We start from the raw sequence: 16,258 nt of genomic DNA, 5'->3' as shown, positions 1-16,258 counted from the left end.
TCTTTGACCTGAAGAGAATTGACCACTCTGATTTTCATTTTAATTCAATGACTAAAGAAATATAATACTTGATGACAATTGTTAAGTGCTTACAAAATTGTTTCAAGACTGATTTAAGAGCTTTGCATGAATTATCTTACTTAATCTTTAATAACTCTAAGAAGTAGTATTACTGTTATTGTTTTTGTTGTATAGATGGGGAAGTGAGACTCACACGCTGTTTCTCATTCTTTTGAGCCGTTGCAACAACTCACCCTGGCCCCTATACCTGTTGTTGTATGTGTACTTTAATTAGTTATGATTGCTGTAAATCCTTATTGAGAGCCTACTGTGTGTCTGGAACAGCCTTAGGCAGTAGGGAGTCAGCAGCAAAAAAGACTAACCCTGACCAATAGAGCTTACAGTCTGGAGAATGGTAGGAAACAAACAGTATGCAATTCTGTCAGTTATGCTAAGTGTAATGAAGAAGAATGAACAGAGCAAGTTAAGAGTGGGATAGAAGGGTGCCATTTGCATTTGCTGGTCTCAGAGTGTCTCCCACATGTGGTAACATTGTAATCATCCACTCACCCCAAAACGCAGGAAACGTGGGGCATATTTCAAGTGTGTAAAAGCTATTCCCAGCTGAAATGTTAAAAACATAACAAGGTATATCTCTTTATCTCCTTCTTTTCCCTCTCTGCTTTATGGCTTCTCCTTGGTCTTTAGGCTCTGTCGCTTCCTTTTATAGTAGCGATTTGCTTCTTCTATTCTTTTTCTCAGACCCTCTCAATCCTTTCCACCTTTCTTCTTCTCCCTATGAAATTCTCTCCTAAAAAATAGCCGTCATTTGGCTATGATAGTTACATTGTTTTGTATTTATGAAATGCAGCTTAACATTCACGGTTAAAGTTTTAGACAAAATTCTAAAACGTTAGTCCTTCACTTTTCTACAATCCCTGTTCCCTTTCCATGGTAGCAAATTTCATGGTTTATGAAAGGAAGGGCCAGGGGGCACCTGGGTGGCTCAGTTGGTTAAGCTTCCGACTTTGGCTCAGGTCATGATCTCGTGGCTCGTGGATTCAAGCCCTATGTTGGGCTCTGTTCTGACAGCTAGCTCAGAGCCTGGAGCCTGTTTCAGATTCTGTGTCTCCCTCTCTCTCTGATCCTCCCTTGCTCATGCTGTCTCTCTTTCTCTCAGAAATGAGTTAAAGGAAAAAAAAAAAAAAAAAAGGAAGGGCCAGTGAAGTGCTGCTGTCCATGTAAAGCAAAAGGAGCCTTTTTTTCTGTGTAGCACTGCATGCCCATGCCACCAAAATGAAGGTTAAGAACTCTGAACTTTCCCAACATGATCTCCACCTCTCCTAAGTCTTCTTTCCTGCAGCCCGGGTTCGCAGGGCAGTTGGGAGTATAAGTGAAGGAGACTGCTGAAATTGTTCATCTGAATAGAGTACAAGAAGATAGTCTTCAATTAGAAATCTCCTTACAACTTTTGGGTCCACAGTTGATCTAAATATCCAAAACCATTGACAGAACCATCAAAAGAGAAAATAGTTGGAGAATTCAAGTTATGTTCAATGATAGATATCTAGTCATATCATAAATCTATAGTTTTTCTTATGACTATGTGTATGGTAAAGAACTAACTGTATCCAAAGAGAAATGTGGTCTTTGCCCTTTGCTGGGATGTGAACTCTAGGCTCATGGAATGTCCTGCATGATAAGATTATGTTTACCTAGAGGTCTTGGGCTGTACAGTATAGTGTAATAATGTCACTTATGTTGGGGATTTTAGGTTATGTGGCATGTGGGCTACCTGTAGAGCGACTATCAACCATGTGGACAGTCAACCAAGTTTACGTGATAAATCCCCTTGGTTGGCAATGTCTGTTGTGTTGTTACAATACTGTCGTGGTGCAGGGAGATATAAACACTTCCCCAGACTCCACTGGGAGAGGATTACCAGAAGCTCTGAGTTGGGGACCCTCTGAGACTCTGCTCCGTGTGCCTCTTACCTTGGCTTATTTGTAATCTGTATTCTTTCTATATAATAAATACCCCCCAACCTTGAGTATAATAACTTTCAGTGGATTCTGTGAGTCATCTAGTGGATGATCAAATCTGAGGATGGTTTTGGAGACCCTTCAATGTTGCAGTTGGTGTCAGACGTGAGGAGAATCTTATGGGACCGTTACTGAACTTTGCACTATGTCACAATGGCATATTACTGTATTCTGTTTAGTACTCAAATACTGAGATGAAGTTTTGTCTTAATGAGCTTTGTAGTTTCCATAGGAGCCCAAGTCTATTCCCCTGGCAGCAGATTTCTAAAGAACGATGAATACTTTTTTAGGTCTTAGTGAATGATAATAATAACAACAGAAAACTGAAGGAGTAGCTATAAGTTTCATTGATGGTCTACAAACCTGAGGTCTCCAGAAGGTCAAGGACAACTTCACCTCTCTTTATATTTCCAGTGCCTGTGCCTGTGTCTGACCGAAGATGTTCGATGACTATCTCTTGTTGAACCGATTTACGATAATACTCTGAACCATTGCCAATGCTACAATTTAGTAAGAATTTTGACACATGTCAAGGGTCTCCTTATCAGCCTTTATGACACAATTATGCTCTTAGTTTCTTCCTTTATGTCTTTCTACTACCTCTTAATCTGTTACCTTACACTTTAAACTTTGTAAGTTACTTGTAAGTCTGACTCAATCATGAATTCAAATTCTATCTCTTAAATCACCAAATTTAGCTTTTACTCCTTGTCCATTTTCAAATTTTATTAATTTGTAGTAGTTTTTAAATCATTAATTTCTTATATTTTCATAAGCCAAAATATTTTCTCAGTTTTTTTTTTTTTTTTTTTTAAGGTGTTAGATGTTTACTGAATACACTGAAAGGGAGTGGTAGCACGACAGCAGAGAAGAGGCTGGTTCTCTGCTTGGGGTTTTACCTTTTTATTGTATTTATTTTCTCTCTTAATTTATCTTTTCCAAATCTACTAGTTTTGTTGGATATTCCTACAACCATCACGAACCAGAGATTTGTTGTACAGATGGCTGTTTACAATTTCTCTGTTGAATTCACTCAATTCTGTCAATATTTTCTCTATGCACTGGCAATGTGCTAGGTTTATTTGACTACAGAGACCACTGTTTGGTCTACAATCTCAAGCAAAAGTCCATCAGGATATCATGTGGAAATTTTATTGGCTTTTGTCTCTGTGGATATTGGTCAATTTTAGTCTGACTTCCTGGAATTCTTAACGACCTAAAGGAATTAGGTTTAGATGATTTCTGACTACTCTGTAAATAACAAATATTTGTTATAATCAAGTATTTAAAGCACACACAAAAAATGTGATGATTTCACAATATGTTCACAAATGTAGCATCCTCACCTCGAAAGATGATCTGGAACCTAGTTCCCCTTCCGATTTAATGACACACTGAAATGACTTGCTTCTAATTCATAGAAAGTGGCAGATATGACAGCATGTGACATTCAAAACTAGGTCACAGAGACTTGGTGGCTAATTCCTCTACTTGACTTCTCTTTCTGCAAGGGAAATGCTACCACATTTTGAAGACTCAGTTACCCTCTGGAGAGGTGCATGTGGCAGGGAACTGAGGTGGTACTGGGGTTCTTCCGGGGACAGCCAGCTGGAACGTGTGCAGCAGGGGAGTGAGCCGGCTCTGGGAGGGAAGAGGGAACCTTCCAGCTGTGGGTCAAGCCTTCAGGGGACTACAGCCTGGGTGTACATCTTGACTTCAGCCCCATGAGAGGCCCTGGGCCGAACCACCCAGCCCGAATCACTTCTAGATTCCTGACCCCCAGAAACAAAATGAGAAAAGAAATGTTCATGGATTGAAGCTGTTGAGTTTGGGGTAGTTTGTTACATAGCAGTAGATAATAGAGGAGAGTTCCACAGTTAGAGGTTTGAAAGTTACCATGATCTTAATGACAAAATTTGAGATGGCTAGACCCAAAAGAGAAAATCATAGAATGATTTTATGTATGACTAGAGTAGAGGAAAATGTCCCCTCTAAAATATGAAAATGTATGCAGCTGGTACTTAAGGCAATACTATAACATGAGCAAGTCAGATTTGGGCTGGGAATGCAAGTATAGATTAACATTAGGAAATCTACTTATACCTCATTGCGGCAGGCTAACGGAGAAAAAGCACATGATTCCATCAAATGACAAAAATTCATATATCATTTCTAATAAAAAGCCTTAAAACAATTTTAGAAGGGAACTAATCAACACATACAGATTACACACACACACACAACACACACTCACATGCACATATACAAGCAAGCAAACAAATTTTTATGTCATGGACGCACTTCAATGAAAAAGAAAAAAAGGACCGTGATGACTGAGAGCGTCACTATGTAGCGTACAGTTTCTGATTTTAGCTAATACAATAACATGATAATGTAATTAACATAAAGTTATTGGAAAGAATATAAAACTTTTTCATTTGCTAATGATAGTATTATATGCACTGAAAATCAAGACAGTCTATTAAATATTGATTAAAATAAGACAGTCCATTAAATATTGATTAAAATTACAAAGTTTAGTAATCAGATAGATATAAAGGGCATGTAAATAATTTCTCAATTATCTTCCCCACCAAGTAGTTATAACAGTATTTCAGTGGGCTGGCACCTCTCAGAACAGGTTAGAAGGCACAACCTTGTTGTAATCAGCCTTCTAGTTCTTGTGGGAGTTTATGTGGCTTAGGTCACAGTGTGATGCAGTGACCCTCTTTTTTATATCAGTTTTCACTCTATTTTATTTATTTTTAATTACACAGGTAATCCACTAACTCTAAAACATCCTCAACCATGATCTTTGAAAGCTCACATCTGGTTGTCCTTCTGGTGCCAAGATTCGTATTTCAGACAATGTTGCTACTAATTCCAGATCTCTTTTTTTTTTTTTAAGATTTTTATTTATTTCTAGGAGAGAGAGAGAGACAGCGTGAGCAGGGGAGGGTCAGAGAGAGAGGGAGACACAGAATCTGAAATAGGCTCCAGGCTCCAAGCTGGCAGTCAGCACAGAGCCCGACGCGGGGCTCGAACCCACGAACCTCGAGATCATGACCTAAATGAAAGTCCGATGCTCAACCGACTAAGCCACCCAGGTGCCCCTAATTCCAGATCTCTTACACTCACTTTTACTTTTCTCTCTCTGGATTTTGGATAATTAAGACCTGCTTACAGAGTTCATGAAAATTATTCAGTTGGCTCCAGTTGGGTATTTAGCCCACCCAGCAAGCTTTCATAATTTTAATTTTCTTATAATTAATGTATATATGTATACACATTTATCTCTAGAATTTGTATTTTGTTATTTTTTCCCCCCACACCTTTGTGGTCATTCTTGTATTCTCTTAGGCTCTCAGCATATTTCAAATAGTCCTTTTCCCCCCGTTTTAAATAATAATTTGTTTATTTACTTATTTATTTAGAGAGATCACTAGAGCGGGGTTAAGAAGCAGAGAGATAAAGAGAGCGCCCGCGAGAGGGAGGGAGAGGGAGAACCTCAAGCAGACTCCATATTCTGCCAGATGGGGCTTGATCTCACCAATCATGGGATCATGACTTGAGCCAAATCACGAGTTGGGTGCTCAAACCCACTGAGCCACCCAGGCATTCCCCTGCCTTTTTTTCTTTTAAAAGTTAATAAAGTGAGCGACTTGAAATCTGTATCTTTTAATTTCCTTTTTTACTCCTTTTGTTTCCTGCTCTTATTTCTGGTCAAGGTGTCCTGTGGAATTGGGTGCTAGTTTTGTGTGTGAAGCCTCCCAGGCACTGTCTCCCATGGGTTGTGTGTGGGGATTTGTTGAGACCTAACGTGAAGCTCCTTCCGCCAGAGAGGATTTGTATTTGCATTAACCAGGTGCTCAGGGCACAGAGCCAGCTTGGGCTTAACCCCTAAATTACTTCGCAGCCTGGGCGTTGGAATCCCCGTGACACGGGTGCCAGGGACACACGGGCTGCAGCCCACGTCCCAGTGGCGGAGCCCACCTTGCTCAGCACCAAGGCCCCGGGCAGCCTCTTCCTCGCCACCATCTGTGGCGAGTGTGGGCCTGTGCGCACGTGTGTGTCGGCGTGTGTGCCCGTTTCCAGGTCACCTTCTACCCGGAGGATGTAACTGGGCAGGTGTGTCAGCCTCACAGGAAGGATTTCTGATCAGTTTTCTTGGTGAATAATGAAGGAAATAGACATTTTCCCGGTTCCCCGGCAGCTGAAACCCTTCAGGCCACAGGACCTGGTGCGATAGAAACCGCTTCCTGCCCGAAGGGCTGTCCTTCCCTTTCAACCTCCTCGCGGGCCTTGGCCTTGCGTCAGGGGTCCACGGGGGAAGCGGCCATGGTGGGGAGAAGGGGGCCCGGTCCTGGGTAGCAATTGCCTGCCCACAGTCAGACACCTGATGGGACTGAGTGGGGGGCTTCTGTCCTGTGACCCCGAGGACTGTACAGCTGAATGCTTCCCAAAGACTGGAAATGAGGTAGGACTTTCTAGGAGAGGCTGTAGTGACCGACAGGACTTGAAGTCCTCTCAGAGCGGGGACAGCTTCCCTTCCCTGTCGGGCCGTGGGTTGTGGAGACAGCACAGACTCTGTCACCCTCACCCCCCAGAGACGTGCCTTCCCCAGCCTGCTGCTCAGAGCAAGCAGAAATGTGGGCAACTGCAAAGCTGGCCAAGCAGAAACGTCCATGAAAAATTTCGGGGACAACTCACATGGTCTTCAGCTGTTTTCAGTATTACATCTATCCCTTAAGAAGGAAAAGAAGCAAATCTGAGCAGAACAAAGTGTTCTTTTGTGCTCTGGGTAAGCAGTCCTGGCCAAGTCCATCGATCTGCAGCCCAGCCCAGGGAGTCAGAGCTGTGTACCTGGACTGGGATTTTCATTTCCAATTGTCTAGTTTTGTGTGACTGAAGTAAGAATGGATGTATAGAACCATTTTTGTCCAAAGTGAGCACATAATTTATGGCACGTATGGTTATTGACCCGGTAACTTGCAAATCCTTTCTATACAGCTCTAATTGAAAAGCTGGGAGTTGCAGCTAGATTTAGGTATCACCAGACACCCGAAAATAGCTTTCAGAATGAGGATTACAGCTCATTTATTGAAAGCATGCGTGGCTCTGAAAAGAGCCTTTGGGGTTGGGTAACAAGACGCTTACTTGGCAAGTTCACTTGGAGCTGGTGTACTTGGTGACGGCCTTGGTGCCCTCGGACACGGCGTGCTTGGCCAGCTCGCCGGGCAGCAGCAGGCGCACGGCCGTCTGGATCTCCCGGGACGTGATGGTCGAGCGCTTGTTGTAATGCGCCAGGCGCGACGCCTCGCCCGCGATGCGCTCGAAGATGTCGTTGACGAACGAGTTCATGATGCCCATGGCCTTGGACGAGATGCCCGTGTCGGGGTGCACCTGCTTCAGCACCTTGTACACGTACACCGAGTAGCTCTCCTTGCGGCTGCGCTTGCGCTTCTTGCCGTCCTTCTTCTGCGCCTTGGTCACCGCCTTCTTGGAGCCCTTCTTCGGGGCCGGAGCCGACTTGGTGGGTTCAGGCATCGTGGCGTTAAGTAGGAACGCTGAAACTAAGAACTGGGAAAATAATTCGCAGCAACAAAGCCACGTTTATTTATAGACGCGGTATTCAAATGAGGTTAGTAAGATTTCCTTCGCGATTGGATTAATTTTAGCGTGTCGTCACAAATGCGGATGTAAAAGATACTTGCAGGTCTAGCTTGTCATTGGCTGCGTTCTTACTTTGTTCCAAGCCAATCAGAAGGCCTAGAGTAGGCTGCCCAAACCTACTATAAATAAGTGAGTTAAAGGAATGGCGCTGGATTTCAGATAAGTGAAACTTTTCTAGTTAACATCCTCGCTTTCGGTTTATGGGTGTAGACCATTCCCTGCTGGCTAGTAAGGCTTCCTGCATGGAGCTTGGGGTCTGCACCAGTGAAGTCTATTACGCTGATGCTCGTAAGTGGTCACTGACAGCAAGTCCGTATTGTCAGCTTAATTTTTCTAGTGACCTGGAACTCTCATGGGCTGCGCTTCTCGACCCGTCGGGAGATAGAACGCGGTCGTGTCCACCTAGGAAATAAGCGTGAAGGTCGCAGTAGTGGCTGGGAAGTCTTACCAAACTTCTTACCCTGCACGGGTCAGTGTCGGTGTTAGTTTAAAACTGTCTGGTAGGTGTGTAGAGATTTCACCCCCCCGCCCCCGCGTGTTTAGGAAGTTCCTGGGGATGCACGCAGTCAGCCTTGTTGGGAGCAAGCAATCCCTACGTGTTGGTAGAGGTACCGCCCCTCGGCGGAGACACCCTCCCCCCCGCGCGCCACGCCCCCTCGAACAGTGTTAGCAAGCTCTTTCCTTGAGGTTTGTGGGTGGCTCTGAAAAGAGCCTTTGGGTTGTTGAGCTTCTAAGCAGGAGGCCAAAGAAACTTATTTCTTCTTAGCTGCCTTCTTTGGCTTGGCTGTCTTGGGCTTGGCGGTCTTGGGCTTGGCCGCCTTGGGCTTCACGGCTTTGGCCTTCGCTGGGCTCTTGGGCGCCTTCTTGGCCTTGGCTGCTTTCGCCTTTTTGGGGCTCTTGGCTTTTTTGGCTCCTGCAGCCGCCGCGGGCTTCTTGGCCTTCTTCGGGGTCTTCTTGGCGCTCTTCTTGGGGGTGCCGGCCCCCGCCGCCTTCTTGGGTTTCTTGGCCGCCCCCGCAGCCTTCTTGGGCTTGGCCGCGCCCGCCTTCTTGGCTTTGGGCTTGGCCTCCCCGGAGGCCGCCTTCTTGTTGAGCTTGAAGGAGCCCGAGGCGCCGGTGCCCTTGGTCTGCACCAGGGTGCCCTTGCTCACCAGGCTCTTGAGGCCCAGCTTGATGCGGCTGTTGTTCTTCTCCACGTCGTAGCCGGCGGCCGCCAGCGCCTTCTTGAGCGCGGCCAGGGACACGCCGCTGCGCTCCTTGGAGGCGGCCACGGCCTTGGTGATGAGCTCGGACACGGGCGGCCCGGACGCCTTGCGCTTGGCGGCGCCTGCGGACTTGCGGGCCTTCTTCTTCACGGGCGTCTTCTCAGCAGGGGCCGGGGCGGCGGGCGCGGCGGGCGCGGTCTCGGACATGTCGAAGGCGGGCGCGGGGAGAGCGACTCGAGCCGGAAGAGGAGGCACTGGCCGGGACTCGGGCCGCGCCGCTGCGCCCTCCCGTTTATATAGGGCGGAGCTGCGCCGTGATTGGTGCGCTGTCCAGCCCGCCTCGCTGGCAGCCGCAGAGTGTCCTCTCGGATCCCGAGTTGTGTTTGTTACACCTCAAAAAATGCCAAAAATATCAAAATTGTCTACATCGAATCGCCCGGTTTTTCTCGCAAAATGATCCCCGAAGCCTCAGGCTTCACGCTGGTCTCAAAATATGAAGAAAGCGCAAAGCTTTCTGCCAAAAACTTGCAATATTTCTCGCCGTGCTCTTCAAATTTCAACTCAGAGAAACAAAACTTTCTATTTTCTTCGTAAATTATAAACCGATCTTTAGCTGTGGAGTTTTCTGACCTCGCAAATAAGATTCTCCAAGTGGTTAGCTTCTTATATGTCCAAAAACCGTGCCACTGGCACTAAGATTTTTATTACAAATCTGCGCTTAAGTGAGGGAAGTAACACAGGCTCCTCGGAGAGTCCTGCCTATTGAGCTGAGGGCATTTGAGTTCATCAAACTGGTTTAGTTTAATGCCAAACAAATTATTGCCCATTTGGGGTTAGATTTTGGACCCCTGGGACATCAATCTATGCAGTCATGGTTTTATTTCTGTCTGCTGCACCTGGGTTTTTAAATAATTCTTTAGGATAATTCCTTTGCTTTCTGCTCCCAAGGGTTGGGGGCGGGGCTGTTGCTTCTCTTTTCCCTGGACAACTGCTCCATTAGTTTAGATACCTTGAATTCAGGGTATTCGGAATGGTTAGGGGACCCCAAAACATAGTCAGGGTAGACAGCTGGAAAAGGATTAATTTTCAAATAACATAGAGATGAGGTCCATAAAATCACTGGAAGTGGAGGGACACTTTGCAGAATATGCCATGTTGTTGAGTTCTTTGGCACATTCTTCGGGATTTAACTGTAATAAACGAGTTAGAAATGACATTCAAGCGTTGATCACATGGGGAAATACATTTGAAGTGTAAATTATAACATATCTACTCTCATTATTAGAGAAACCCAGACCCTGTTATTACTCAATAGCTGATGAATGGCTAATCCACCTACCAAATATGGTTTCCATCAGGATGATTATGGCCCCATGCTTCTCAGAGCTCCATAAAAAAGAAAACAAGTTACATGTTGGGTTGAATTACAATTTCAGATTTCCATCTCAGACACAGATCTTTGGCAAGTTCAGTCATCATCTTCTGAAGACATTCTTTGCAAGATCTCTCAAAGATGGATTTGTCTGGGTAATTGGCCAATCAACAAAGATTCTATGTTGGCAATGACCACCCAACTAAAGGAATTATTCCTGGAAAATGGTCTGGTTGGAATCATCTTTAAAAACTTGCAAGCCATGTACTTGAGAGACAACGCACCATTTTGGCCAGTGCTATAAAGTGATCTGACACTATTCTGTGGGTGTAGATGGTTGTAATAGAGCATTGGACATCACATTAATTTTTAGTTTTGTTGCCACAAATCTCCACGCACTACAGACCTTACTATTGAAATCAAAGAGAACATATATCTTTGATACAACATTAATTAAAAGTTTCAGATTAGTGTTACTTAAGTTATTGCTGGTATAAAAACTATGTAAATTATCCATATTTTAAAATCTTTAATGTATAAACATTTCAATGTAATTAAATTGCTACTGACAAATAAATATGCCCTTTGGTATATATTAATACAAACAGGGAGGGGATAAGGTTTCAAAAAAAGCCAGTTGATAGTTACTAGGGAAACTGATTTGTGGACATTCAATCCCAGAAGTGTGTTATATTCATTTTCAATGACAAACAATAGCTCTTATAAATGTCTGAAATTTGCACTACCCACTGAAGTTTTCTCTTAAATGTCTGACGTGATCCTACGTAATCCTTACTACTTCTGATGTCAAGGGACTTAATCTCTCCAAATTCTGTGATCTTTCAACTCACCTATGCTTGTCTCCTCTGGTACAGTGTGTTTTCCTATCAATAAAATGAACTGATGGATTCAAAGAATGCACTGAGGGTTTCCCAGTATTAAAGCAAATATTTATTTTACACTCTTCTACGATGATATAAGAGTAACCCTAAAGGCTCTACTTTACTATTGATCTGTCAGCTTGGTCAGCTCTGTTACAATGACTTAGGGTGTGTGTATGTGCGAGTGTGTGTGTATTTTAAATTTAGATTCCAAAGTCTTTCTTCGGATGATTCTGAGCCAGTAACTCCAGTGAGTCTCAGAATATTTAACAAATCCTCAGTTCCCTCTGATGCCCAGCTGAGATGTCAACTACAGCTCTCCCTGGAGGTGAGCAACAGGTCAAATCCGTTTTCTGTTGTGCGAGTGTTCCTGTGGATTTCTGGACTTGCCTGTGACATGCTAGACATGAACCCAGGTTGAGAGGAGGAGGTTGCAGCAATCCAAGCCTGACTCCCTCAGATGCGTACCTGAGTGGGCACTAGTGTGGGCTGTAGAAGGTGAAAAGGTGATGGCAGCGGCTTCTGTGCTTCCTGATTTTCCATCCACATTGGGTGGATGAGGCTTGGAGAAGGTGAGAAGGTGATGGCAACGCCTTCTGTGCTTCCTGATTTTCTATCCACATTGGGTGGATGAGGCTTGGCTGCCTAGGGACTCCCAGAATCCCCTAGTACTGCATCTCCTCATCTCATTTTAGCATTCTTTTTTTTTTTTAATTTTTAAAATGCTTATTTATTTTTAGAGAGAGAGAAAGAGAGTGCAAGCAGGGGGAGGGGCAGAAAGAGAGGGAGACACAGAATCCGAAGCAGGCTCCAGGCTCTGAGCTGTCAGGATGGGGCTCAAACCCACAGACCTTGAGACCATGACCTGAGCCGAAGTCAGAAGCCTAAGGGACTGAGCCACAGGTGCCCCTCCCACTTTATCATTCTTCATAAAAGCTACCCTTTCCATTTACTGGTCATTGTACTCTGTGTTACCTACATTCTTACTTGGCCAATGGAACAATCCCTAGCCTGGGCTATTGTCCTTATTTTACAAAGGAAGACATGGGCTTGCACAGACTAAGGGCTTCTGAGCAGGCTGTTGCTAACAGGTACATCTAGGTTTCCAGCTCACATCTGTCTGACTTCAAGGTATGTGCTCTTAAAGTATTTTGCAGACTGCTGGTCTGAATAATCACTAGAGGTTGTGAAATCAATTTAGTAGCAGAGGCCACATATTTCTCTTTCTTTCCTTCCTTCCTTCTTTCCTTTATTCCTTCCTTCCTTCGTTCCGTTCCTTCTTTCCTTCTTTGTTCCTTTCCTTCCCTCCCTCCCTCCTCCCTCCCTCCCTCCCTCCCTCCCTCCCTTCCTTCCTTCCTTCCTTTCTTCCTCCCTCCCTCTCTCTCTCTCTCTCTCTCTTTCTTTCTTTCTTTCTTTCTTTCTATGAACTATAATAGAATATCCAATACCCATGCCCAATGCATGTGGCTTCAGTTATGCACTCGGCTCTTTGACCATGTGCTAATGCCCCCACATATTTCTTGCTGTGTAGGATCATAGGCCAGAGTGGGAAGAGTCTTCCTCATGCAATTTCTTGAACTCATGAAGTATTCTCAAGTGTATTAATCTCTAATGACCTAAAAAAAAAGCGATTTCCTGATACTGACTTTTTTTTAAGCCTCTAAGAAAAACCCCAAATGATGGCAGTGGGGAGTATTCTGTGAAACTTTCCATTTTGGACATGATAGCAATTGTGCAGAGGAGAAACAATATGATTTGCAGACAGGTTAAAGGCATGGGAAGCTTGTACTTGGTTCCTTTTACTCCGAAGTTCTGGGTTCCAAGCACTTGACTCTGCACTCGGCTATTTTAATGTTGCCATGATTGCTTTACTGAAGACAGAGTTTGGGGATCGGTGTTTTTTGCAGGACAAACGAGTTACTCCCCAGCTTCTGCAAAGAAGGTGTGTTATGTGCACACGGACATGGCACTGTGGGCTGTGGTCACTGTGAAGATCACCTGTAGAACTCTATCTGTTGGGACAGACTTTCCCTTTGTAGACTTTTAATAGGTACTCTATCTTAGCTTTTAGTTTAGAACATTTCTGGAGAATTTTTCTTAAAAGGACTATATGTTAGCTTAAAAATTGTTATTCTTTCTATCTCATTCAACCTTCAAAAGTGTGGATGGCATACCCTAGATTATTTGTTTGCGACATTGTTTGAAACTGTAAAATATTGGGAGGAACTTTAGTATCCACACATAAAAGAGTGGTGGAATGAGCTAGGGCACACTTGAAATACTGAGGAACATGAAGCTAGAAAAACAGGTAAGAAAGATCTCTCTGAAGTAATAAGGAGTAAGTTGTAGGATGTATGGTTAAGTGAAAAAACCAAGTGCAAAAGAGTATCCATAGTATCATACCCTCCAGAGGAGAGAGAAGAGGATATAGGAAGACACACTTTCCGATTATTTGTGCGGAAGATGTACAGGAAGGATAAACCAAAAACAAAGGAGATGGTTATCTATGGCAGTGGGGGAAGGGTTAAAAAGGAGTAGAAAGAAAGGAGAAAAGGGAACAAAGTGCCAAGGTGAGGAGGGAGTATCAGTTTATTGAATCTGTCTGATTGTGTAACTGACTCTTACAACTATAGTAATGTTTCATGTACCAGCAAAATAAACAAACTGTTAAAAGTGATAGGGTTGGGGAAGGAACCCCAAATGCAGTATAAGCACTAACAAATGAGCCAAGCTATATTAGCTTGCTAACATCAAAACACTGGAGGGTTGTAATCTAATGAAAGTATTTCACGGATATGGGTTAACCATTCTGCAACTATTGATGTGTCTACTGGAATTGACCACAAATTTCTCATATTGTAGAAAATGAGATGTACTGTTCATACTGGTGGAAAAAGAAGCATTTGAATAAAATGAACCGTGCTGGCCTGGATTAGAAGCAGACGCATATCTACAGTTGTATGGATACAGAGACATAGATGTGTGTGTGTGTGTGTGTGTGTGTGTGTGTGTACGCAAATATACACATATATTTCCTTGCTCTGTTGGCCGAGAGGACTATTGGCAGTGACATCCCAGCAGCGATTAGCACACCTGGCCCACAATTGTTGGTCTTTAAGCATCATTTTCCGATAAAAAGAACCAGGGCTCCTTGGATAAGTGGTTGATTCCAAGGATGGAGCAGGTTAAAGACAGGATGGGCCTGAAACATCTTGTGGTACCAGAAGACAAGGACATGTTTTCTAAAAGATGGAAACTTTGAAAAAACATGGCAACCAGTCTCAAGGAGCTAAGAATGGCCAAAGCTGCTGCCATTTGAGCAACGAAATAAAAATCGATAATACTGGATTTTTTAGCTTTTGAATAAAATATGTATCCATAAATAAATACATTCGCAAAGAGGAAGGACAACTCTTCCTCGTTGCAGATGCAGTCCACATGTGGATGCTACAATCACTAGGTGGGAGTTTACGGAGCAGCAGGATTGCAGTCTCAGAGTGTCTTCCGTAAGACCCCTATCAACTACAAAGGCAGAGGTGATCAGTTACAGCCTAACTGCAGCAGACATCCCCTTAACTAAGTGAGCAAGGTAAACGTGACAAGTAATAGGACATATGGACATTGTGAACTCTTTGCATGGAGAAGACGCTCCTTTTTGTGATATTTCCTGGCAGAAATGCATATACTCGCTCCAATGATAAGAAAACATCAGACAGATTCAAATCAAGTTGCATTCTTTAAAATAACGGATCAGTACTCCTCAAAAGTGTGAAGGTCAGGAAAGACAAGGACAGACTGAGGAACTATGATAGACCTGAGAAGCAATAAGTAAATTCAATGCAGGATCCTGACTAAGACCTTGGAACAGAAAAAGGACACTGGTGGCAAAGTTTGTCAAGTTTGAAAAAAGTCTACATTTGGTAAATAATATTGTGCCAACGTCCATTTCCTGTTCTTTTCTTGTTTGTTTTGTTTTGTTGCATTTTCTGAATTGTCATTGTACAATGCTTATGTAAGACATTAACATTAAGGAAGCCAGTTGAGTGATATGAGGGAATTTTTGTACTAATTTTGTAACTTCTGTATAATCTAAAATTAGTTCAAAATAAAAAGTTTTCTAAAAAAAGTTTCTCTTCACATCTCACCATGTTGTAACACTTTTCATAGAAAGGGAAAATATACCTACGTGTGACATAGATTCTCCATAGTGGTGGAAATGTAGATGACTTTTATTCTTGTGTCCAAGCTTTTATGTTTTTTAAAAGTTTCCACCATAACCATGGATTGCTTTATTATTAGCAAACAACATGCTTCTCTTAAAAATATGATAAAACTTTTTTTCAAAATGTGTACCAAGTTTCACAGACACCAGGTATTATAGGCTGTGCCCCGCTCCTGCTCTTTCTCTGGGCTTTCATTGAAATTGTTTATTTGTTTTTTTAATGTAAGATTTATTAATTACCTCCATGAACATTCTGGTTTAGTTTGTCCTAGTTTTGAAATGTATAGGTACCCAATCATAGTGTATTTATTCCTTTGGGTCTTGGTTTTTCGTTCAATAAGAACTACCCTTCTGTATTATTGGTAACAGAGAGCTCCAGGTTGCCGATTTGCCCTGTGTTATATTTCATTTATAAATGTGGCCCAATGTATTCACTTACCCAGTTTACTGTACTTGGACTTCTTCCTGGTTTCATGATGAGGCAACTTTAATTTTCCAAATATGTTTGCAGCAATTTCTCCTGAACCACACTCCCTTCTCCACCATGTCTTGACTCTTATGCCTTCATCAAATCTAATTCTTGTCCCCTAGAGTCTGAGTGAACTTGTGACAGTTCACACTAAGAGAGTGTGGAGGAAGTGAGGCTGTGTGACTTCTGAGGCCAGATCCTACAGAGCAACCAGCTTGTGCCTTATTTTCTGGAACCCTTAGGCTCCCTCTTTGAGCTATCTATTTCATAAGAGTTTTGGTGATTCTGCAGCCACCAGGCTGTGAGAAAGCCAAACTCTGTTGGAGACTATGTTTGGGCACTCTGGTTGTCTGTCTTAATATTTGAACCATCCTACTTCTAGGACAAGAAATGTGCT

At 43.3% G+C, this 16,258-nt stretch overlaps 2 protein-coding genes across 2 annotated transcripts; both read right to left on the bottom strand.

The window, feature by feature from the left end:
* Positions 1 to 7,110: 7,110 nt before the first annotated feature.
* On the bottom strand, positions 7,111 to 7,614 carry LOC120248806 (histone H2B type 1-M). Its single transcript, XM_039257288.1, has one exon. It carries the CDS (start codon positions 7,587 to 7,589, stop codon positions 7,209 to 7,211), a length of 381 nt encoding a protein of 126 aa, XP_039113219.1. The 5' UTR covers positions 7,590 to 7,614; the 3' UTR covers positions 7,111 to 7,208.
* Positions 7,615 to 8,459: 845 nt separating this feature from the next.
* Positions 8,460 to 9,170, bottom strand: H1-4 (H1.4 linker histone, cluster member). The gene has a single exon (XM_039257268.1). The coding sequence runs from the start codon at positions 9,122 to 9,124 to the stop codon at positions 8,468 to 8,470; it is 657 nt and encodes a 218-aa protein (XP_039113199.1). The 5' UTR covers positions 9,125 to 9,170; the 3' UTR covers positions 8,460 to 8,467.
* Positions 9,171 to 16,258: the final 7,088 nt, after the last annotated feature.

The sequence above is a fragment of the Hyaena hyaena genome, unplaced genomic scaffold, assembly GCF_003009895.1.
Source record: "Hyaena hyaena isolate Hyena2069 unplaced genomic scaffold, ASM300989v1 scaffold_614, whole genome shotgun sequence".
NCBI classification, from domain to species: Eukaryota; Metazoa; Chordata; class Mammalia; order Carnivora; family Hyaenidae; genus Hyaena; species Hyaena hyaena.
Note: the sequence above shows the minus strand (reverse complement) of the source record. Positions and strands in the feature narration are given on the sequence as shown.

Coding starts and splice junctions, on each gene's coding strand:
- LOC120248806 (XM_039257288.1), bottom strand. CDS start 7,589: ATGCCTGAACCCACCAAGTCGGCTCCGGCCCCGAAGAAGGGCTCCAAG.
- H1-4 (XM_039257268.1), bottom strand. CDS start 9,124: ATGTCCGAGACCGCGCCCGCCGCGCCCGCCGCCCCGGCCCCTGCTGAG.